Consider the following 24641-nt stretch of genomic DNA (forward strand, 5'->3'; position numbering starts at 1 on the left):
ATCACATGATTATCGCCACAGATGCAGAAAAGGCCTTTGATAAAATTCAACATTCATTCATGCTAAAAGCTCTGGAGAAAATAGGAATAGAAGGAACATTTCTAAAAACAATAAAAGCCATTTATGACAGACCAATAGCCAATATTATACTTAATGGGGAAAAGCTACAACCAATCCTCCTAAAAACAGGAACAAGGCAAGGATGTCCACTGTCTCCACTCCTCTTCAACATAGTCCTAGAACCCTTAGCCAGGGCAATAAGGCAAGAAAAAGACATTAAAGGGATCCGCATAGGGAAAGAAGAAGTGAAACTATCCCTTTTTGCAGACGACATGATACTATACCTCCACGATCCCAAAAACTCCATCCCCAAACTTTTAGAAATCATAAGTCACTTCGGCAAAATAGCAGGATACAAAATAAACCCACAAAAATCAGTTGCCTTCCTATACACTGATAACGCACAGGAAGAGAGGGAAATAAAGGGAGCAACCCCATTCACAATAACCTCCCAAAAAATAAAATATTTAGGAATTAACCTAACCAAAGATGTAAAAGAACTATTTAATGAGAACTATAAAAAGTTAAAGAAAGAAATTGCAGAAGACACTAGGAAATGGAAAGACCTCCCATGCTCCTGGATAGGCCGACTTAATATAGTAAAGATGGTGATACTTCCAAAATTAATATACAAATTCAATGCAATTCCTATTAAAATCCCAATGACGTACATCACTGAAATACAGAAAACAGTCCAAAAATTTATATGGAACAACAAAAGACCTAGAATAGCCAAAACAATTCTAGGGGATAAAGACAATATGGGAGGGCTATCCATGCCGAACTTCAAACTCTACTACAGAGCTATAATCACAAAGACAGCATGGTACTGGCACAAAAACAGACCCGAAGACCAAAACAACATAATAATAGAAACATACAAATTCCAGTGAACAGACATAGATCATCCACATGCAAGTAAACTCAAGCAAGGAAGTTAAAACTTCTATTAGTCACTAAATAAATGCTAATTAAAGAATAGTCTTATGTAAGGAATAGTGATGAATGCCTGCAATTTCAGCACTTGGGAGGCTGAGGAGAAGTCTAGCCTTGGTTACATAAAAAGTCTGAGGCCAGGCTGGGTTATGTAGCAAAACCTGTCTCAAAAGTGAAACAAAGGGGCTGGGAAGGTGGCTCAGTGGTAGAGTGCTTGCCTTGCATGCATGAGGCCCGTGGTTCAATTCCTCAGCACCACATAAGCAGAAAAAAGCTGGAAGTGGTGCTGTGGCTCAAGTGGTAGAGCATTAGCCTTGAGCTAAAGAGCTGAGGGACAGCACCCAAGCCCAGAGTTCAGGCCCCATGACCAACAAAAAAAAAAAAAGGAAAAAAAAAAGTGAAACAAAGCAATTTTTGTTCCATTTTCTTTTTACTTGCAATTAACATGTACTCTCAAACTCTGCTAGTAAAAAGAATATTGCTACAACTTCTTCAATTTTGAGTTGGCTACTTTTATGAACCATAAAATGGTTATATTAATTACTGAATAAATCCACTTTTAGTAAGATATCCTGAGGGAACAAAAGTATGAATAACTATTTTAAGTCACCTTATACTTATTGATATAATGTATAAACAATAAATAAACTGATACAAGTGGTTAATAACAATGCTTCTGAAACATAACTAATGGCATAGGCAATACAAATATTATAATGCTAAGTAAATTTCTAGGTTACAAGAATGTACTGTGTATTTCAGAGTTCATTTTGCATGTTCACTGATTATATCTCCATGTACACAAATATGCCTACATGAAATCCTAATATATTTGCTTACTATAATTTTGAAATTAAATTTTTTGTTTCTTCTCTGTACCACTTTTTATTTTACATAATAAGTGAGTATTAACTTTAGTCAGAAGAAATACATGTGGGTTTTTTGAAAATAAGGTCATGTCTTTCTTGCTGAGGACATTGCATCAGGCATTCTGAAAATGATATTTGATCTGAATTTTCAAGCAGAAGTTGGCAGACATTTCCTGTAAAGGGCCAGGTATTTACTCAGGAAGGCAGACCTGATTTCCCCGGCTTCACTTTGCTGATATAGCAAAGTGAAGTCCCACACACTGCACAGAAAGGTGGAAATGGTTCTGATCCAATAAATGTCACCTATGGGCGTGAAATCTGAATTCCATTTAGTTTTCATGTGTCATTCAATAATTTTATTTTTGAGTTTTTGCAGCCATTTAAAAAGCAAATACTATTCTTAGCTCTCAGGAAAACACAAAGACACTTAAAATAAATACATATGTTTAAAATGAGATCTAAACTAGCTCAAAAGCAAGGAGTAGGAAATTTCAGTTCAATAGTAGAAATGAGTTCAGGAGCTCTGTTTTACACTGTGGGGACTCCAGTTACTAACAACATATTATGCTCTTGAAAAGTCACTAGGAATAGGTTTTAAATGTTCCCACCACAAAAAAATGTATGTGAGAGAGCATATCTATGAATTAGTATAATTTAGCTGGTCCACAGTGTATGAATATTTCAAAACATCTTGTTGTATATGATAAATAATATGTATATAATATCTGTCAATTAAAGTTAAAAAGTTGAACATTTTACTTTTGACAAGACTTAAGAAATACTGTATATATACCCAGTCATGAAAATTAGTGTTGATCATGATTTAGATTATGGAAAAATTTAAACTAGCTTTGATTATGTGTGACCATGATTTGTCATAATTGACCAAATTCTAGTATTTAAACATTGTACCATAACTTATTAGTTCAATACTTAATCTGAGTATTGCTAAAAGAATTTTTATCCATATACTGTATTTGTCCACCTCTGGCTTAGCAAATGGATCATGTACAGAGACACTAGGCATAAAAAAATAAATATAGTTCCAGCTGTTTTGGAAGAAGCATCACAGAATCCTGACAATACCTTTGTTAGGAAAGTTCAAGGGCAAAGAAGGTAGCTACTAGGTAAGGGAGGATTTATCTATACCAGAAGAGAGGTGGGGCTGTCAATTGTAATTCCACCAAACAGGAAGGAGACAATGTGTAGCCACACTAGAGTAGGGGGTTGTCATAGCCCAAACAGGGCATGGCTGGTCATCTTGACAAACACTTGACGTGGTATTATGTGTTGCCTTCATATGAACTGGAAGGTAGCCCTGTAAAGTGTTCTATTGAAGGTGATGCTTATATGTTGAAGAAAAGAGAAAGAGGGGTATGCGGTATAATGAGAATCCTTTCAGAGTTCATTTGACTGCATAGGGGTGAAAGGGGGTTATGAGACCAAGCAAAGATCCATTATTACTTTTACAGAAAGATGACAGGTTTAGTTTGTCAGGAGGCAAAACAGAAACAAGCTCCATGTGCAATATTAACTAGAATTGTAAAGAGATCATCTTGGCAAGGTATTCCAGAATAATCAGCATTTTGATTCACAGGTCACTGACTCACTGGTCCAATGAGCAGTGGGACCAGCTGGTTCTAGGGTTGCCCCTATAGCAGTCTTAAGAACTAAGGTAGAGAAACACATCTGGGCTGGTTGTGGAGAGATTGAAGGACATGGAAAAGACCACAGGAAACACCAGTGAAAAGTGTGCGCTCATCTCATTCTCCAGTTGTTGCTAAGAGCTCCTTCTTAATTTTTTTAAATGATGAGTTCAGGAAACTGAGGGACAAAATGGCCCAATGTTCCTCCATTTCATGCATCTAACATTTAATTACCACATAAAATTTGAGGTTTGTAAGTCTCTGGAAAATAGGGGGGGAAATGAAGTAGCTAAAACACTGAAAGTAGATAGACAAAGATAGATCGATGATAGTAGATTAAAAAGTAATAAATAGGGCTGGGAAGGTGACTCAGTGGTAGAGTGCTTGCCTTGCATGCATGAGGCCCTGGGTTCAATTCCTCAGCACCACATAAGCAAAAAGAAAAAAAGCCGGAAGTAGCACTGTGGCTCAAGCGGTAGAGCGCTAGCCTTGAGCTGAAGAGCTGAGGGGCAGTGCCCAGGCCCAGAGTTCAGGCCCCATGACTGGACCCAAAAAAAATTTTTTTAAGGTAATAAATAGATAATTAGCATGCAGTTGTGTGGGGGGAAGGGAGAAGGAGAGGGAGAGGGGAGGAAAGGTACTGTGTATGTTAGTTTCTATATATCTACCCATATGCTTGAATTGTGAAGCTAATTCAAGCAGATACGTTGCCCCAAGTCAAGTGCTCATGACCCCAGGAACAGCGCAGATATATGGAAAACTAAGAGTGACTCATGTACTTTGTATCTGTGGTTTTGTCCAACAGGCAAGAGAGTTTTACAAGATTGTGCTCTTTACCAAAGAAACCCAAAATAATAGATCTAATTTTTATTCAAAATCTGTCATGTTTTCCCTTTTTCTTTTTCACATCTCCTTGGTTACATAGCTAAATCTTAAAACTGATTGAGGATTCAATTTTATTTAGCCACCCTGAGGTTGTTCCAACCTTTCTTTTATTAATAGAAGAAACAGAAACTCAGAGAGACAGAGACTGATATTAATTACTTGGTAAGAGTCTTTTACTCTGAGGCTATCTTCATTAACTTTTCTTAAGAACTTTTCTTGGTTTTATTTTCTTTTACAAAGAAGCTGCATTTTGTTTCAATCATGAATATGTTTTTGGCATTTATGGAAAAATCATTTAGCAATTAGCACATGACATCAAAACCCAAAAGAATAATTGAGTGCAGAGACATGGAGAGAATATTTTGCTCTTACCCAATGTACTTGTCCTTTTAAGCCATATCCTTCCCCTATTTACCTTTCCTTTTTCTCAAGCTATTACATATTATCTTTCCATCCTAAGTTGTTCTAAGAGAGGTCTTTAACCCTTTTTTCCTACTAGCATTACAGAATTTATGGTGTTTTCATCACATATTATTCATTGACAAACAATAATCTGAGTTTATTTTTTTTGTCGGTCATGGGGCTTGAACTCTGGGCTTGGGCGCTGTCCCTCAGCTCTTCAGCTCAAGGTGAGCACTCTACCACTTGAGCCACAGCGCCACTTCCAGTTTTCTGGTGGTTTATTGGAGATAAGAGCCTCACAGACTTTCCTACCCAGGCTGGCTTTGAACTGAGATCCTCAGATCTCAGCCTCTTGAGTAGCTAGGATTACAGGCATGAGCCACTGGCACCTGGTTATTTTTTTTTAATAATAAGGTTTTTTTTATTGTGAAAATACCACACAGAGGGGTTACAATGACATGAGCAAGGTATGAGTACATTTCTTGTCAAACATTGCTGCCTCCTCCTTTGTTTCCCCCTTACCATCCCTGCCTTCCCATCTCACTCCCCAATCTAAGCTTAGAATAGTTGTTTACATCATTCTGTAGAGAAGGACCTTTCGGGCTCAATGACCTAGGGGCTTCCTCCAACACACAATGAGAACACAACAGAGCTGAAGATGCTGCTTAGCACCTCCTGAAGGCCATACCATTCTCCTCCATTCATGTCTTTTTTCCTTAGTGAAATTCTAGGGAGATGTGTGAGTGAGAGAGGCCAGGTGTGGAAGGTATGATAAAGATGTAAGTTCTCTACAAGTTAAGAATTTAACTATCACAACAAATAAACAATCTATCTTCTTAAAGCTGCAAGCATTTTGGATCAGATTACTTAGTATGCTCCATCATTTGTTAACCATCAAGATGATCATGTTTTGCAGACGGATTTTTTTTCTCTTTGTAAGAAGCATATGAACTGACTCAACTAAGTGCAGAAGAATTTTATCTAGAAGTCAAATAACAAAAATACCTAATCTATTTAGCCCATGACTGTTTTTAAAGCTTCTTATACCCTTTAGCACATTTGGCCTCCATAAAAGCACGTGGAGGTAGATAAAGATGGTATAATTACAGCTGGAAATAAAGATAATCTTCAAATGGAATGCTCCTACCAATTTGCTAGTACACAGAACCAGCTTGGTTCTGTGATGCAGATGTAAGAGTAGAAAAAGAAATATAGGATGCATGCCAAGGAATAATAGCACATGAGTGAGAATGTTGACTGTTGCTTCTTTCAGTAAACCACAGAAAGATAACAAAGGCTACTGTACCCAGTACAGAGGGGAGGTATGCGACACAGTCCTGGCAAAAGATGCTTTTGTGTTTTTCAACACCTCCTACGCGGACCCAGAGGAAGCCCAAGAGCTACTGGTCCACACTGCCTGGAATGAACTGAAGGCAGTGAGCCCGTTCTGCCGGCCAGCTGCTGAGGCTTTGCTGTGCAACCATGTCTTCCAAGAGTGCATCCCTGGAGTGGTCCCTACTCCCAGCCCCATTTGCAGGTAAAGCTTTCTATAGTAGTAAAAGATAACATTCCATTGTCCTGACTGCAAATCAGAAAAGTTTACAAAAATGTCCTTGTGAGCAGTAGTAAAGGCAAACAAACTCTGGCTTTAACCAAAAGAGGAAGGAATCTCTGTAATCACTGATGGCAACCTACAACATCAAAAACTATTCTATTATTCATGTTAGCGTTGTTATCATAATCAAATCCCTTACATCAATATCCCAGCTGCGTACCAAATAGATATTCTGAACAAGCCTGGACTTCACTAATAGGCCAAGACAAAGAAAAATAAAGAGGACACCACAAGTTGGCATTATCATTATTTGTCAATAAATGGAATCATTCAAAATACTATTATCAAGTTAAATGCATGCCACCTTATATTCTAAGTACTGACAGTCTTTTCTCATTTGGGAAGGAGGTTACGAACAGATATTTAAAATTTCCATATCCCTTAGAAATTGAAATCCACACATTTATGTTCCTTAGAATTATTCTTTCCTTTATTTTTCTTCTTTTATGTAAAATAGAAGAATTGCCTTGGCTTTTGAATCCAGTAGAAGAAGCCAATTCTCCTTTCTAGATGTATTCATATATATTTTGGCTTACATTTCAGTTTCCTCATTAGTGCAACAAAGTTTAAAAGATTAAAGGATCAGTCACCTGCATGGGATACATAGAAACTGGATAGATAGCCTTTCCTAAATGTTTTTTAAGAAAACACACAACACAGCACATTTCCACCTCTATTGTTTTTCTTGGTGGTAGTGGTGGTTTTTTGTTTTTTGTTTTTGTTTTTGCCAGTCCTGAGCCTTGAACTCAGGGCCTGGACACTGCCCTTGAGTTTTTCTGCTCTTTACCACTTCAGTACTTTACTACTTCAGCCACAGCCTACTTCCAACTTTTGGTAGCTATCTAGAGATAAGAGTCTCATTGATTTGCCTGCTTTTCAAAGCTGGCTTTGAACCTTGATCCTCAGATCTCAGCCTCCTGAATAGTTAAGATTACAGAAGTGAGCCACTGGTACCCAACTCCATGTCTGTTTTGATAAAAACTAAGAACTATTTTAAATTTATCTGATGTTAAGGCACTTTAGAAAAAGATAACAATAAGGTCATTAAATAGACATTACAAAGTTTGAGGGTTATTGGCACTGTAGGAATAATAGAATTTTTATCATCTAAGAAGATTGTATTACAATCAGGCTTGGCATCTAAAACTTTCTGGTGTTGAGAAAATTCTCTCATTAATAACAGGGACAAGAGGGAGAAGCTAGACTTATGGCTAAAAAGAAAATGAGAAAAGGCAGGTGAGAAGTAAAAATTGTCTTACTAAAAGTTAGGAAATACAGATAGTTTCAAACATTCTTGCAGTTATTTGAAGAAATAATGCCTCTGTTGAATACTATATTTTTTAGTTAGGATTTCTGTTTCTTGGTCTTCTTCATAGGATCATCAAAACTGTAAATTGGAGATGCTGGTCAATAGTTAAATCCTTTAACTGGAAAGTAGCACATTTGTAATAGATAAAACAGTATAAGCAGCAAAGGAATGTTACAGTAGATTCTGTCAGCCTTCTCCTGAGCACTAGTAACTTAATTTGTGGTGACCACTAGGATAATATCTTGTTCACACCGTTGATACAGTTTAACACTGTGGACTAAGCTTAAAACAAATAACAATTAGATTAAAAATACGTTTCTCTCTTATGATAGTCATTGTGTTCTTTTTAAATTACAAAACCACATGACCCCATAAAAAACATATAAGAGTAGGAGCTGTGGCTCACGTGGTAGAATGCTTACCTCATAAGCATAAGGCTTGGATTCAAACCCCAATGCCATAAAAAAAGAAGACATAAAGAGAAAAAGAAAGATCTTAAGTGTACTTGGCAATGTAAAACAAAATTTAACTTTTTTCTTCTCTTTATAATCTTTTCCCATTTTCCCACTAGAGTGCTCAATCATTTCTAATAAAATTGGAAGAAATAATTACTTGAATACTTTGACTCACTTTTCACAATGCAAAATAAATCTGTGATTTCTTTTAAAATTATGGACTTGTTCATATCTGTGCAAAAGCAGAGATCATAGTACAATGAATGGAAATATAATTAACACTCAACTGAAAAAGCTAGGTGTGATGGCTCATGTCTGTCATCCCACCTACAGGACATAAAAAGGTGGGTCATGGTCTAGGCTAGCCAGGGCTAAAAGTGGGATCCTATATCAAATCAAAACCAGAGCAAAAGGAACTGGAGCCATAGCTCAAGTGGCAAAATTTAAGCTCCAGTGCAAATTTGCCTTTCAGATGTCATGATTCATCATTAAGTTTTGTTCTACATTCAATACTTTAGGGAATATTGCTTAGCAGTAAAGGAGCTCTTCTGTGCAAAAGAATGGCTTTTGATGGAAGAAAAGAGCCACCGAGGACCCCCTGGATCTGGGACACACCTCCTCTCCATGCTAGACTGCAGTAAGCTTCCCAGCATGCACTGGGATCCCATGGCGTGCACCAGGCTGCCATATTTAGGTAACAATGTGTTTCCCCCAAGATTTTGAAAATTAAGAGAAATTTACTATGTTTAATAAATAATGGTGAACTTAAGGTTTCTGATACTTTGGGCTTTACTAAATGTTGTTTTGCTTTGTTTTTCTCTCATACCTAATAACAAAATCTTAATGCTATACTAAGGGCACAGGTTAGCATGAAGACATATTCTATTTGTTCTAAAGTAAATTTGCAGGTATTTCTAACTGCTGCTTGGATGTCATCTTAGTTCATAGGGGACTTTTTAGCTTATAATATTTTCGGGAATGCGCAGAAAAGTGGCTAAGAAACACCTCTAGTTTGTCTTAAGAGTAGGATAAAGGAATAAAGTTGTCTTTCGTAGCCAGTCAAGCAGCTTTTATGCATGAACAAATAAAGCATATTTTTGCAAATGCTGAGCTACAAAACAGAACAGAATTGCTGCATGTTGCTTTAATGTGCTTCCTCCGTAAGGAACAATGTTGTCAGCCTTAACCGCTGGTTTAATTTCAAAAACACAATTTTCATATTTGAATGCAAAGAATGTTTTCCAATTATCTCTTAAGAAGCTGAAAGAGAAGTCACATTTCTTACACTCTCACTGAATTCACAAGGTATCCATACGCTCACTTAAAACAAATTTTTATCCTTTCCCCTTTAGATTATAAAAAAGAAAACCTAACAAGTAAGTAATTCTGTTTGTGCCTTTGAAACCTTATGTGTATGTATTGAATTTATGCATGCATATTTACACTCATACTTTATGACAGTCAGAACAGAATACTTAGCGCCTCTCGGCCTCTCAAAGAGGTTATTTCCACCATAACTCACTGAAAGTGGAGCATGAAGGAAGCTTACATCTTCTGTTTAGGTCATGAAAAATACTCATCCCAATAAAAGATATGAGTAATATCCTCAACCTCAAGTTTCTTAGCTATTCTATGTCTCATATGCCTATAAGACAAGCCAACTGCAAAATGTTGCCTTCTGATTTTGCATTTATGATTTTGCGTTATTTAATGACATACAGATGAAGACACTCATTTCTTCAGTGAGCTAATTCATGATCTTTATTTGGACAAATTATTTTTGGGAGATAGGTACTCTGAATTTTGACAGAGTGAGTTCTTAATATTGATTGCTGAGTATTTTTATAATAATTCCATAGTTTTTTTCTAGATAACACAAAAAATTAACAAGAAGAAAACTCAAATATAATCCTACCTTTTCCAAAAATGTTTCCTACTTCTAGAATTAGTCATACTAATTTTTTTTTTGGTCCTGTTCCTAAGCTTGAATTCAGGGCCTGGGCACTATTGCTGAGCTTTTTGAACAAGGTTAGCACTTTACCACTTAATCACAGCTCCATTTCCACTTTTGTGTGTGTGTGTGTGTGTGTGTGTGTGTGTGTGTGTGTGTGTGTGTGGTTAATTAAAGAGTCTCACAGACAGTCCTGCCTGGGCAGGCTTCAAGTCATAATCATCAGATCTCAGCCTCCTAAGTAGCTAGAATTACAGGCATGAGCCACCAGCACCCAGGTAGCCATAGTACTAACAAGTAGGAATTTTTTAATGAGATATCATTTTTCTGTAACATACTAGTTGTTAAATTGAATGAGTTTCCATTTCTGCTTTTCTGTCTTTCTTTTCTTCCTTCCTTCTTTCTGTCTTTCTTCCTTTCTCTCTCTCTCTCTCTCTCTCTTGCTTTCTTTCTGCTTTTTTATTTTTTTGCAGTGCTGGGAATCAAACCTAGGCCTTGAAATATGAACTCAGGGTCTCATGCTTGCTAACAGGTACTCCTGAGGCATCCATTGAGCTACCACTCCATTTCCTTTTTGTGCGTTAGTTATAAAGTACAGGCTCTGTTTATGCCTAGGCTAGGCTGGATTGTGATCCACCTTTCTAAGCTTCCCTTTTTCTCTGGGATGGCAAGTGCTCACTATTACATCATTGTGCTTTCTCCACACCTGAAGATTAACAGGCATATTCCACCACACCCAGCCATTGGCTGAGATAAAGTCTCATGAACTTTTATGATCAGGCTGGGCTCAAACTATGATCCCCAGATTTCTACCTTTCAAGTAGTAGCTAGGATTATAGACTGAGCCACTAGGCCAGGCCAGACCCTACTTTGAGTGAGAGAGAGAGAGAGAGAGAAAGAGAGAGAGAGAGAGAGAGAGAGAGAGAGAGAGAGAGAGAGAGAGAGAGAGAGAGAGAGACTCTCTATATCACTCAGGCTAGCCTAGAATTCACTGTGAAGCCCAAACTGGGCTTGAATTCATGATTATGCTGCTTCTGCTTCCTAAATCCTGGGATTACATATATATGCCACCATGCCTGGCTCCATGTAGCTCTTCACATAGTCTACACATTGAAATCAACTGGAAAGCTTTAAAAGTATGGTTTCCTGAGTCACACATATATTCTGATGAATCTGGTCTGGGGTACAACTTGGAATTGAGGGGTTTAGTTCTTGAGCACAAGAACTAAATTTCCACACTTTCGAGATTTGAAGCTTCTTTGTCTTTAGGATCATGTAATGCCTTTGTCCTATTTATATTAGAAATGCAAAATCGGCTAAGTGTTCTGTTTGTCTCTTCTGTGGGATTTCACATATTTTACAGAAGCACTCAGCCCTGAATCATCTTCTGTTTCAAAGATTCAGTGGCAAAAGAACTATAATCTGGCTTGTTCTTGTAATGATTTGCTTTTTTCTCTGATTCTTTCTTCCCTTTCATCTTTATTCTCCCCACATGTACATGGGGAGTTAATAACTATGCTTGGCAAACCCATCACTGTGCTAGGCTAATTACCTCTCCTAGTATACCCAACCATCCCTATGAAATGAAGTCCTATGAATGTAATCCATCCTACATATTTCTCTATATGAGAAAGCAAACTAAGCAACTTGCCCAAATTGACTCCTTTGGTATGAGAATGAGCCAGGGTTTGAACTCAAATATTTCTGATTCTGGCTCTGTCTTCAGAGCCTAGGTTTGTACCTGCTACACTTGGCTTTTCTTCCCTATCAGTTTTCTTCCCCAGGACCTCCAGTATAATAAGGTTTATCTGATTGTTTAACTGATTCCTTCTTGAATAGCTGTCACTACCTTTTCACATTCTATTGTAATTGATGACTTCTAAGGAGGTTCATTTACTTCATTTTCTCCATTTATTGCTGATCAATGTTTGTATCACTTAGATTGGCATGCAAGACCTTTTGTGACCTGAACCTTGTATTTGTAGCCTGTAGATACACCCTAACTCAAACGATAAAATTGTTAGGTGTACTGCAGGAACATACCATTAACAGCTTGGTTGAATCCATCTTCACACTATTTCTTTGGTGTAGACACCATCTCCCCATCCTGAACCTATCCCATTCCCTAGCACCATCATCCATTTAACCCCTTACATATAATACTTTCATCTCAGACTGTGCTGGATACTATACCAAGACACCATAGAGCAGGTGGCTTATAAACAACTGTAATTCATTTCTCAGAGTTCTGGAGACCGGATATCCAAGATCAAGGCACTGGAAAGTTTAGTGTCAGGTGAAGGCCACAGACACAGATGTCACAGACATAGCTGTGAACATAGCTGTCTTCTCACTTCCACCTCCACGCACAAGGGGAAAAGATTTGTCTAGGTCCACATTTATAAGTGAATGAATCCCATCAATGAGGACTTTTCTTCCTCAACTTTTCAAGGGACACAACATTTAGACAATAGCACCTTTCATCTGGTTACTACTTGCTCATTCCTTACAACTTAAATTTACTTTAGAAAACCTACCCTGTATGCCTAAATCTGATTGGATACTGCCCCGTGTGTTCATGAGCATCCTGTTCTCACTACCCTTATAACGAACTCCTACATTTTATTGAAATGATCTATCTGGACCTTTTTTCCCATCACAAAGACTTGGCACCACCATCACAGTATTTCTGGCACCTTACTAACAATACCGATTTAATGAATGCATTAAGTTGTGGGCGAATGACTGAATATACTTCCTCAGTGTTTGGAGGGAAAAAATGAGAGATAACATGAATCAGAGAAGAGAAAGATACAAAGGAAAAGAAAAATGGTAAAAAGTCAAGTGAACAGAAATCCAAACTAATTGTTTAGACCCAAAGAAATAAGTAGCACAGTGCTAGGGAAGACCATAGCAAACAGATCTGAAGTAATTATTTTAAGAAATAACAGCAAAACTATTCTAAAAGGATCAAGTATTTAAATCTATACAGACAGCAAGTTGTTTTCAAAGCATGTCACATTTAAAAAATGAATCTTAGAATTGGGAAAGTCACTTAAGTTCTAGAGCCTTTGCCTAAAAAAATAAACCTTACTGAGCCATCACAGATTTTTCTTTCAACATGTCATTAAAATGTACTTTGATGTTTTTGTAAAAACATATCCTAACACTTATAAAGGAGATTACACTGCTAACCTCACACATTACATTGCTTTCTCCCACATGCTACACATGGAAGGAACTGTTCTGTAAAATCCATGTAGGAAAAAATAGCGATTTCTCCCTTTTAGTAGTTAATCCCACTTTATTCTCAACAGGAAGCAAATTCACTCATTTAAGGCCCCACCCCTCCTATACTGAGAAATCTAGGGGTGACTCGGTCTAGAGAATCAGACCACTTCTGAGGCAATCCTAGCAGAACCTGGGATGTGTATGCTCTGGGCTAGATGAGGCCTCCTCCTATGCACCAATGTTTTACTGCTGTGCTGATGCTATTGGAATCCCCAGTAGCTGCCTGAGTCACAGCAGTGATCAAACTTGACCTCTACAGGCTTCAAAACCAGTTACTAATCCAATGGTGGGTAGGGCTTAATCCTGTGTCCACTCCTAGACTAAGAAATTTTACCTAAGTATCCTAAATGTCTGCTGTCACAAGTGTCCTGTCCCAAATGCTTTCAGGCCTCTGCTGCAACAAAATTTATCTTTTGACTTTGAAATATATTAATTCATCCCCAAATACTTAATCACTATTTTCTTACTATACCAAAGTCAACGGCTAAGTCTATGTTGCATAGTCTACATTGCCAGGTTATGTCATTAGTATTATTAACTTCTTAAAAGAACTTCAAAGTAATTTCCTCTTACTGGAACACCTTAAAACATGGAAATTTTACCTCTTGGAAGACTGAAGGATTATATTAATAATTCTACGATAATTCTTGCTTACGGCTCTATCCACACTTTCTTATTCACCAATTTGGTAACTAATATGTGTTAGGTTTTTAAAAAGAGGTAGCCAAGTAAGAACAGCACCACGCACGTGGTATTCAGGTAAGGGGTAGGTTTATTCATTGTTCCGGCTGGCACCAGGCCATCTTGGTCCTTCACATGGTGGGGAAAGAGAGCTGGGAGAGCTGGGAAAGAGAAAGAGAGCTGGGAAAGAGAGAGCTAGGAAAGAGAGAGAAAAGAGCTAGAAAAGAGGGCATCTGGGCCTGGGCTAGGCCTTATGTAAGGTATGGGTGGAGAAAGGTATGGCCACATCAAATTCAGATGTGAACTCAGCAGATGCAGATGTGACCTCTTCCAGGTGTGCCAGTTGCCTAGGTAACACAGGTACTGGGCGGAGACTTTGCTGCGAGGAGGGTGGAGTCTGCTTGCCATCCAGGAGCGGATCTTACAATATGTTCCTATCATTTTCCTTAAGATTAATAAATGTAATTACTAATTATATACTATTTTGTTTTTCTTGATCTTGGATATGTTGTGGTAACTTGTTTATCACTCCTGATTTCTACCTTTCTTGTCTTTCTAAAATTAAAATTCAACTGATTAAACCACTGTACGTATGTTTATAAAACTGACTTGACCTATTTTTCAGTTCTACCATTTTTTGTATGTGTATTCTAACTTATTAACTTCTGCTTGCATATAGCTATTACTTTTACTACATGCTTTCTTTTATTCTTTTTCTTCATATTTAAGAGATGATAAAACTATGAGTTTACCAGTGATCACAGTTTTGGCCCCTCTTCACACACAATTTTAAGCATTTTTTTCTAATCTGTAACAATGGCTAGAAAACCTTTGGGGTTGGGGAGATGGGAGGGCAGGATGATAAGGGAAAACAAAGGAGGAGGCAACAATGCTTGATAAAAATATACTCAAAGTTTGCACCCTACCACTTGGGCCACAGCTCCATTTGGAGATAAGAGTCTCAAACTTTCCTGTCTGAGCTGGCTTTGAACAGAGATACTCAACTACCAAGTAGCTAGGATTTCAGGTGTGAGCCACTAGTTCCTGGCTTAATGTTAACTTTCTAAGAAAAAAAATAAGTCTTTTGTCTTTTATTTATATTCCTGTTGGATTAAAAAAATCTAATAATAAATTCATTTTGGTCAAAAAGTAGTTCTGCATAATTTCTTCTTTTGAGATATTGACATAGATCATGTATGTCAGTATTTCACAAATATTTGAAAAGAAGGCTTATTCTCTCTTTTTAGGCTACCATGTTCACTGTTGGCCATGAAAATACTCTTATTAGTTGTTAAATATTCTATATTCATGTTTTTGTCTTTACTCAATGTACTAAGAGGATTCAAAGTATATTTAACAAGGTTGTTTTAATACATACACAATAGAATATGTCCTATGGTAGAAACATGACATCTTTTGATTGCCAGAACTAATGAAGACTTTACTTGTTTTAAAATTATATTGATTGTTTACAATCAAGGTTGAGTTCAAGTTTTAGATGAGTTCTATTCATTTGTATCGTATTTTCAATTGATTCCATTATATGTATGTAAAAGCTCAGTTCTGATAATACTGACATCAACTCTAATTATCTGAAAATATTTTGTCTAATAATTTCTATGACTATTGTCAGTTACAGGCGTTGTGATACTGTATTGAGAGCAGTAGCAAAGACCTATACTTCCCTTGAAAATATATAAGACTTGCAAAGTCTGATCTTTACAATCCTATGATTCCCTAAACTGGATTTTCCTACAACTGCACTTTGCAGAATTCTTACAATTAGACTTTATAGCTATATAACTAGAGAGAACTCATGACATAAACATATTCTTAACATGAAACTCCATTTACTAATTACTTGAATAAAGAAAGAAAATGTTTCTTGAAGCTCTGAGAAGAAATTAAAAGAATGATTGTTTACTTACAGCATTCCCACCAATGACATCATCAAAGCCAAGTGTGGACATTCCAAACCTGACTTCTTCCTCCTCTTCCTCCTTCCCTGTCTCTCCTACTTACTCCATGACTATAATCATCGCCATCATGTCCAGCTTTGCTGGGTTTGTTCTTCTCATCATAAGCACTCTATATTGTTGCCGACGAAGGAAAGAATGGAAAAACAAGAAGAGGTGAGATATGAGTTGAAGATAATCACATAATGAAATATTTAAAAATATTCAAAAATAATGAATCATAGAACTGGCAACGCAAAGAGAATTACACATATAAAATTTACCATTTTCTTTAAAAAATTTGTCTTGTGCTCTTGTTTGGCTTTTTGTACACAAGACTAGTGGTGCTCTCCCACTTGAGTCACACCCCCACTTTCAGGTTTTTGCTGGTTAATTGGAGATAAGAGTCTCATGGATTTTTCTTCCCAGGCTGATTTTGAACTGTGATCCTCAGCTCTCAGCTCCTGAGTAACTAGGATTACAGGCATGAACCACTGGTGCCTGGCAACACCAACATTTTCCAAATGACATCCAGAGCCCTTATTTAGTTAAGTATCCATATCATGATCTTTAAAAATATCAGTGTGGGTTTTTTCCAGGCGATACCATGTCCTAAATTTAATTTTTTTTCAATAGAGCTTAAACTCAGGTCTAGGTGCTATCTCTGAGCTTTTATGCTCAAGGTAAGAGATCGACCACTTGAGCCATAGCTCCACTTCTAGCTTTTTTGGTAGTTAATTGGAGCTAAGCGTCTCATGGACTTCTCCTGCCCCTGGGTGCCTTTGAACCAGGACCCTCATATCTCAGTCTCCTGAGTAGGTAGGATTACAGGCATAAGCCACTAGTGCCTGCCTGGCTGTAATATGTTTTATTTACTTCAAAATGCCACATTTTTCCCTAGGTCTGAGCACAAGTATTTTATCTTGTCCTGAGTTCTTTATTGATCTTGTCTGTCTTACTCGCAGAGAATCAGCTGCAGTTACCCTCACAACACTGCCTTCTGAGCTCTTGCTAGATAGGCTCCATCCTAATCCCATGTACCAGAGGATGCCCCTTCTGCTGAATCCCAAGTTGCTCAGTTTGGAGTATCCAAGAAATAACATTGAATATGTGAGAGATATTGGTGAGGGAGCATTTGGAAGAGTCTTTCAAGCAAGGTAATGTGACCCATAAAACTATAAGCACTCTATTGAAATGTTATATCTGAAAACTACCAGACCATTAATTTAATGTAAATATATGATCTAGAATGGTTATTATCAAATTAGTCCATTTTTTTGCTTCTTTGCATTTTATGCTATTAAATTAAATCTTAATAATTTTCCCATTTTGCTGAAAAAAATTAGTATTCCTGGAAAGGATACATTTTATTGTATTCAAGAGGAGTAATTTATAGGAAACCTAAATATATCTTCATTTTTATAGTGCTCAAAGAAATCGCTAATACTTCAATTGTATTTCCTTTAGACAAAAGAATTTCTGTACTGAACCATAATTTTGTACATTGACCTTAGTGAACAATTCTCAGATTTAATTGTCTTGTTTTCTCTTGCTGTTATCTTTGTTTCATTTAAAGCTTACTTTGAATTTATGTTTTAAGAATGCAAAGTTTGGTATGTGTAGACAGATATCAAGTATATATTTATGGAATAGCAAAATAGCATAGGAAAATAATGTAAAGATTCAGAAAAATAATGAGCTCAAGAAAGAAGTAGTTACAAATCCAGTATTAGCTCAATGTTTGTACTGTATAAAATAGAATAAAAGATGCTCTCTGCATGGGTACAGCTCCGCAGACACACAGCTGGGTCAGAGAAGGTAGACTTGGTCACTGTTGATCTTGGGCAAGACACAATTTTGCTTCTACTTATAGTTGTTCTGGTATTGAGATTACATGAATAGTAAGCATTTTACAAATATTTATTGGAAACCAATAGTTACAATTTAGGGATCTATGGAAAACATGAGGACAAGTAAACCATAGTCCCTGATTTCAAGGACTTTACATTTTAACTAAAGATTAAGGGATTTGAATGGCAGTGATACTGGGAGGCAGAGATGGAAGATTGTAACTGAAGCCTGACCTGGAAAAAAAAAATTAGCAAGAACCTGTAATAACAAATAAACCAGATGTAAAGGGGCACAACTGTGATCCTGGCTAGGCAAGAGAAACAGGAGGATCACAGTCTAAAGGTGGCCTCAGACAAAAGCACAGGATCCTATCTGAAAAACAACTACAACTAAAAGATCTGTGGCTGTGGCTCAAGCAGCTGAATACTTGCTAGGCAAGAATGAGGCCCTGAGAGACACAGAGAGAGCAGGTGGACAGGCAGGCAGGTAGGTAGGTAGGTAGGTAGGTAGGTAGGTAGATAGATGGACAGATAGACAGACAGACAGACAGATAACAGAATCACACTGTAGAATCACTAATTAATAAATAATGCATTTTCTTTCAAATTTAATCTATGTTGAGAATAACCCCATTTAATTTTCTTAATAGGAGTCAAGGAAATTTAAAGTATAACTATTGTTGTCATCTTCTTTTGATTTTGTCTGTAGAAAAGGCGGGGGATGTGTATAAACACGGCAAACACACCAAGGATATGTATAATCTCCCTGATCTTCGGCTCTTTTCCTCCTATTTCCCAGGGCCCCTGGCTTGCTTCCTTATGAACCTTTCACCATGGTGGCAGTAAAGATGCTCAAGGAGGAAGCCTCTGCTGATATGCAAGCCGACTTTCAGAGGGAGGCAGCCCTCATGGCGGAATTTGACAACCCCAACATTGTGAAACTCTTAGGTATGAAACTCTAAGAAATTGACTTAATCAGAAAACGAAGGCTTTCTGAGCCTCTTCTTTTATATTTCACTTAGTTATGCTTTCGCTTCCCTCTGATTAGTAAGCTGTCTCTATTCCTTTTCTAACTTAAATGCTTCACCTAGGTTCTATGTTCATTCTGTGCCAACCCTGGAAGATGTGTGGTGCTTTCCACATCATTGCTTCCATTCTTTTCTGTTTTTGTTGCTTCCTGCCTATGCAAGAAAGCATTTAAAATATTATCCCCCATACAGATATAGACACTGCCTTTCTATCACACAATTTATTAATGCCTCATAGTCTGCATCTTATACTTTGTAGTTTTATTTATTCTCTCTTCCCCCACTGGAATGCCATGGGGGCAATCACTTATAATTTTTGCTCATCTTAGTGTTGTCATTTATTAAGGCTCAGAAATTTACAAACATTAAATAACTAGCTTGTATAGTTTTATAAAAGCAAACCTCCAGAACTCCCTTCTCATCTCTCATGGAGCTTCTATTCTTATTCTGGGGAGACAGATAAGAAAAACAAATTCACAAAATGTGGTATGCTGGAAATTAATATGTAAAGACATTTTTGTGATATTCTGGGTTTTGTACTCAGGGCCTTGCACTTGTGAGATAAGAATGCTACTACTTGAGCCTTGCTTCCAGACCTAACATCTACAAACTTAAAAAAATTCAAAGCAAAAAGCTTTTTGGAATATGAGTTAAAATTTGTGACAGAATGTGATATGCATGTAAAGGTCTGACAACATTGAGACACTGGAAAAGAGCAAGAAGAAGCATTGCAAGAATTTACAAATGTGGCAAGAGTACCTGGTATGCTCAAAGAATGTGGGGATAGCTGGAGAAGAATGAGAGAGAAGAGTTATCAATGACAACATCAGAGTGGTATTATGATAGAGAGGTAGAAAGAGCCAATTATGCCTCCTTAAAAACTGGCTTGGACTCTGAGCAAAGTAGAAAGCAAGAGGAAAATTTAATTTAAGAAGTGACATAACACAACATGATACGTGTGACTCATAGCTTTCTAGACCTTCTCTCTCTCTCTAAAATAACTAGCAAAAAACAGAGTTGGAGGTGTGGCTCAAGTCATAGTTTCAGCTAAGCAAGCAATCTGAGTGAGTGTAAGGCTCTGAGTTCAAACCCCAGGACTGCCAAAAATGGGAAGGGAGCATGGAGAGTTCTAATGTTTATGGCTGCATGGCTGAAAGAATGAAGGATCCATTGATTGAGTTGTGTGAAACCCAGAAGTAGATTTACTTATGTTTTTAAAATCATTTTATTTAGTTTTTGTTTCGTTTATGTGGCACCAAGGAATCAAACCCAGGGCCACATGTATGCTAGGCAAGGACTCTACCACTAAGCCACATTTCCAGCCCTGTAGGTTTACTTTTGTAGAGGAAATGAGACTACTTTCTCAGATACATTTGTTCAAGATGGTTATTCAATTTCCAGAGAGTTAATGAGTTAAGTAGACATGAAGTTCAGTAAACAGCCTGATTTAGATATAAATCTGAGATCACTGGAGAACACAGAGTATTTAATCCGTGAAGCTAAGTTAAGACACAACATTTAGAATAGGAAAAGATATGAATACAAAAATGGATTAAAATATATAAAATATATTAAAAATAAAATTAACAAGAATGTAAATAAATTTCAATGAGACCTCAATTTTTTTCCTAAGGAGAATAATCTAATGATCTGTTTTTAATGCTGATATTTTGCCCAGTTGACTTAATTATCACAAGTTCACAAGTTTCCTACTTAATATAGCAAGATATTCTGCAGATTTTCAAATGCCCTTCTGGCATTAAATATACATCTCCACTTACATTAACATCATTTTGTTTGTAGAATGAAGATCAATAGTAAAATACAGCCTAAACTGTAGCACGTTTTACTGCTGCCATCTAAATATTTCATCTAAGGATCTTGGATTGTTTTTGTTGTTCTTTCCAAACTTGATACGTCTTCTTGGTTGTCATTCTTCAGAGAAGTAAACACAAACTGAGTGGTTAAGCCATGCACGTGGAGCAGATATCCATTCATGAATCTACTCATTAAACATTACTGAACACCAGGACTGGGAAGGTGGCTCAGTGGTAGAGTGCTTGCCTTGCATGCATGAGGCCTCAGGTTCGATTCCTCAGCACCACATAAGCAGAAAAAGCCAGAAGTGGTGTTGTGGCTCAAGTGGTAGAGTGCTAGCCTTGAGATGAAGAGCTGAGGGACAGCGCCCAGGCCCAGAGTTCAGATCCCAAGACCAAAAACAAAACAAAAGCATTATTGAACACCTACTTGTGGTATATTGTGGTCATGGGAAATTTAAAGAGGAATAACATATAATCTCATCTTTCAAAGTGCAAAGATATTGGAGAGAAAACACGGATAAATGGAATGTTTGTAAAAAATAAAATAGTCACTGGGTAAAAGGACAATAGAAAGGAAAGCTAACTGTATTGGAAAGGTCAGGAGCTGGGGCACCCCAAGAAGAATACAAATAAACTGAACCTCGGAAGGTAATAGGAGATGCTTAGACAAAGAAATGGGTCAGAGTTTCACTAAGATGTTGTCAGCAAAACCTGGACCCCTTGTTTTCTGATCTGCTCATTGCCTGTTGGAGTGCTCGTTCCCTGTGTTGTTTTAGAGAATCGGTCTAATAGAGGTTGTTATTTTGGTTCCAGGCGTGTGTGCTGTTGGGAAACCCATGTGTCTGCTCTTTGAATACATGGCCTATGGTGACCTCAATGAGTTCCTCCGCAGTATGTCCCCTCACACCGTGTGCAGCCTCAGCCACAGCGACTTGTCCATGAGGGCTCGGGTCTCCAGCCCAGGACCTCCACCTCTGTCCTGTGCAGAGCAACTCTGCATTGCCAGACAGGTGGCAGCTGGCATGGCTTATCTCTCTGAGCGCAAGTTTGTCCACCGAGATTTAGCCACCAGGAACTGCCTAGTAGGGGAGAACATGGTGGTAAAAATCGCAGACTTTGGCCTCTCCAGAAACATCTACTCAGCAGACTACTACAAAGCTAATGAAAATGATGCCATCCCTATTCGGTGGATGCCACCAGAGTCTATTTTCTACAACCGCTACACCACAGAGTCTGATGTGTGGGCCTATGGGGTGGTCCTCTGGGAGATCTTCTCTTATGGTCTGCAGCCCTACTACGGGATGGCCCACGAGGAGGTCATATACTATGTGCGAGATGGCAACATCCTCTCCTGCCCTGAGAACTGCCCCCTGGAGCTGTACAATCTAATGCGCCTGTGTTGGAGCAAGCTACCTGCAGACAGGCCCAGTTTCCCCAGCATCCACCGAATTCTGGAACGCATGTGCGAGAGGGCAGAGGGAGCTGTGGGTGTCTAAGGTTGAAGATAGAAGCTCAAAAAGAAAAATAGTACAGTCTGCTCTCAGACTCCTTGAGCCAGAGAAACCCTATACTCCAGGCTCCAATAGGAAAGAATGACAGGAGAAACCAGGGGACTATGTTTGTTTGCCATGTGATCATCAGACTCAGTGCAAGCAGTGACTGGACATGTAGGTTAGCAAATGTGCCAGACCAAAACGAGAACCCTCCTTCATCCCAGGGAAAGTCTACAACACACACTCCACAAGAACATATGTCATTCTGTTCAGTTTCTGGATTAGCAGGCAGCAGAATAATAGTCGGTTGTGTTAAATTTTATTAAGAACTGAATTCAAAGCTTAATCCCTGTCCACTGTGTAAGTAGCATGTGCTCACACTAGAAATTCAGATCAAGTATAGACAACTAAAAAGCGAAATCAAAGATTCCTACAGGCTATTAGAGTTTGTCATTGCTGTTTTTGACATTTTTTTGCATTTAATGCACAATTTTGGGTTTTTTTTATTATGGAGTTGGGGTTATACTTTTTTGGTAGAGGGTCCTAAGGGTTGAAATGGGAGATCAGCCACACTATGTTCTCACTGTGGATCTATCCCTTTTCTGCTGTCCTTGTTGGGAGTATAATCTTCTGTTTGATTCCTACAACTTTTTTCTACAAAGAAATTAGCATTGTCTCATGCTGTTTCTTTAAAAATTTTATTGGCAACATTTTCTTTGTCTTCATCTTTATTTCTTCCTTATTCTACAACCCTATCATTTTGTGATTGATTGTTTAATCAAATTTTGTGCCTTTTATTTCATATAGATACTAAACACCCAGACAGAAAAAATGATGTCAAACATAACATTGGAGATTGATACAACTATACCTGTGGTCAGATATCAGCTTTTTCTTCTGTATGTGCCTTTGAAGCCACAACTTACTTTCTTTCCTTCATTCCTTCCTTCCTTCCTCCTTCCTTTCTTCATCTGGCTTTTTGGAGATAAAATTCTCTTAAATTTGTCTGTCTGGGATGGCTTTGAAAAGGGATCATACTATCTCAGCCTCTTAAATAACTAAGATTACAGGCATAAGCCACACCTTTCTAATTTGTCAACTATTATTTTTATCAGTGTAGTCTCTTGTCTCTTTAACCATGGTGTACAATATGAGTGCTCTTAGGCCTTATTTCAACATTGATGTTTTTGTGTATTCTGAGTTTTTTTTCTTTTAGAAACCCATTCTATTGGCCAAAAAGTTAGTATAGCATTGCTTAGTAACTTCTTCACTGTACATGAATATAAAATCTTGTTACATAGTATGATTTTTTTCACTTCTGTAATTCAGATACCTGGTGGTAAAGATTTCTTAGTGGAATCCTACTCATATTTATCTGACACAAATGACAAGAGATTTTCCTGTCATAGCATGAACCCCATTTCTCCTGAGAAGCAAACAAATAGAAAAGGGAAAATAGCAATCTACTCCATACAAAGTATGCTTTAATTCAAACTCATTGGCAATTTGACAAACTCATTGGAAATTTGGCCAATGAAGGAATGGTCTGAATTCTTAAAAGTGGATTTTTTTTTCAACTATCTGTTGGAAAACTCCACTTGAAAATTCCCACATCTGCCTAATGCAACTACTCAACATCTTCTTTATTCATTGTCTGTCTTTATTCATCGTCTAGGCAACCAAAACAAAAATGTGGAATTTAACCTAGACTTGGCCCTCTTCTTCATTTCTACTTTTTTTTATATCCATTTTACTTCCCAAACTTCTCCTCTTACAACCTCTTCCCTTCCTTTCAACAGTTAGTTACTCAAGTTCTCTTACTCCCCCCACCTGTCCATGAACTGACTTCCTGCCATTTCAAGTCTGATCAGATTCCCTGAGCTATGATATGGCAAAGAGATACTTAACAGTTCTGATTCAAAAAAGGGGGGTTGGGAGGGGTGATTGAATTTAGGATTGAGACCAAGTCTTTAAAGTCATGATCACAAGTCCAAAATTAATGGGTGTTCAAAAGGTTGAATAAAGTTAAAGCATGAATGCAAAACAGGCCAAAAAGCCAACGAAGTAGGAAATTAGAGAGAATTCCTAGGAAGTGTCCATCAACTTTAGAAGGGGAGGACGTTTACTGTACATTTTATATAGTTCACCTACATGGATCACATATGTCTGCAAATTGTGAAGATACCTTTAGGGTTTCCTCAGCTTTTATACTTTCATTGTAAAGTCTTGGAAGTCAGGCCAATAGGAAAAGCTAATTTCCAGAATAGCAACTTATGAGCAATCACTCATAAATATTATGAAAGCCATTCAATTCTCAATATTTAAAGGAACTGAAAATTAAAATAAAGAGAAGAGCTCATCATTATAGTAATCCTAGTAATAAACTTTTTTGAAA

At 37.5% G+C, this 24641-nt stretch overlaps 1 protein-coding gene across 6 annotated transcripts in view; it reads left to right on the forward strand.

The window, feature by feature from the left end:
* Positions 1–22890, forward strand: part of Musk (muscle associated receptor tyrosine kinase) — a 93925-nt gene extending 71035 nt beyond the window's left edge. For 2 of the 6 annotated variants that reach the window (XM_042696505.1, XM_042696518.1), the window contains 7 exons: positions 6072–6335; positions 8696–8871; positions 9530–9553; positions 16031–16232; positions 17021–17212; positions 18705–18853; positions 21567–22890. In XM_042696505.1, coding sequence (XP_042552439.1) covers positions 6072–6335; positions 8696–8871; positions 9530–9553; positions 16031–16232; positions 17021–17212; positions 18705–18853; positions 21567–22249 — 1690 coding nt within the window. In that variant the 3' untranslated portion in view covers positions 22250–22890. The remainder of the gene's footprint in view (positions 1–6071; positions 6336–8695; positions 8872–9529; positions 9554–16030; positions 16233–17020; positions 17213–18704; positions 18854–21566) is intronic. The other 4 variants (XM_042696511.1, XM_042696524.1, XM_042696534.1 and 1 more) reach the window with 2 other exon arrangements.
* The last annotated feature ends 1751 nt before the right edge of the window (positions 22891–24641 follow it).

The sequence above is a fragment of the Dipodomys spectabilis genome, unplaced genomic scaffold (genome assembly GCF_019054845.1).
Source record: "Dipodomys spectabilis isolate Male_0828 unplaced genomic scaffold, ASM1905484v1 ptg000006l, whole genome shotgun sequence".
In the NCBI taxonomy this organism is placed as follows: Eukaryota; Metazoa; Chordata; class Mammalia; order Rodentia; family Heteromyidae; genus Dipodomys; species Dipodomys spectabilis.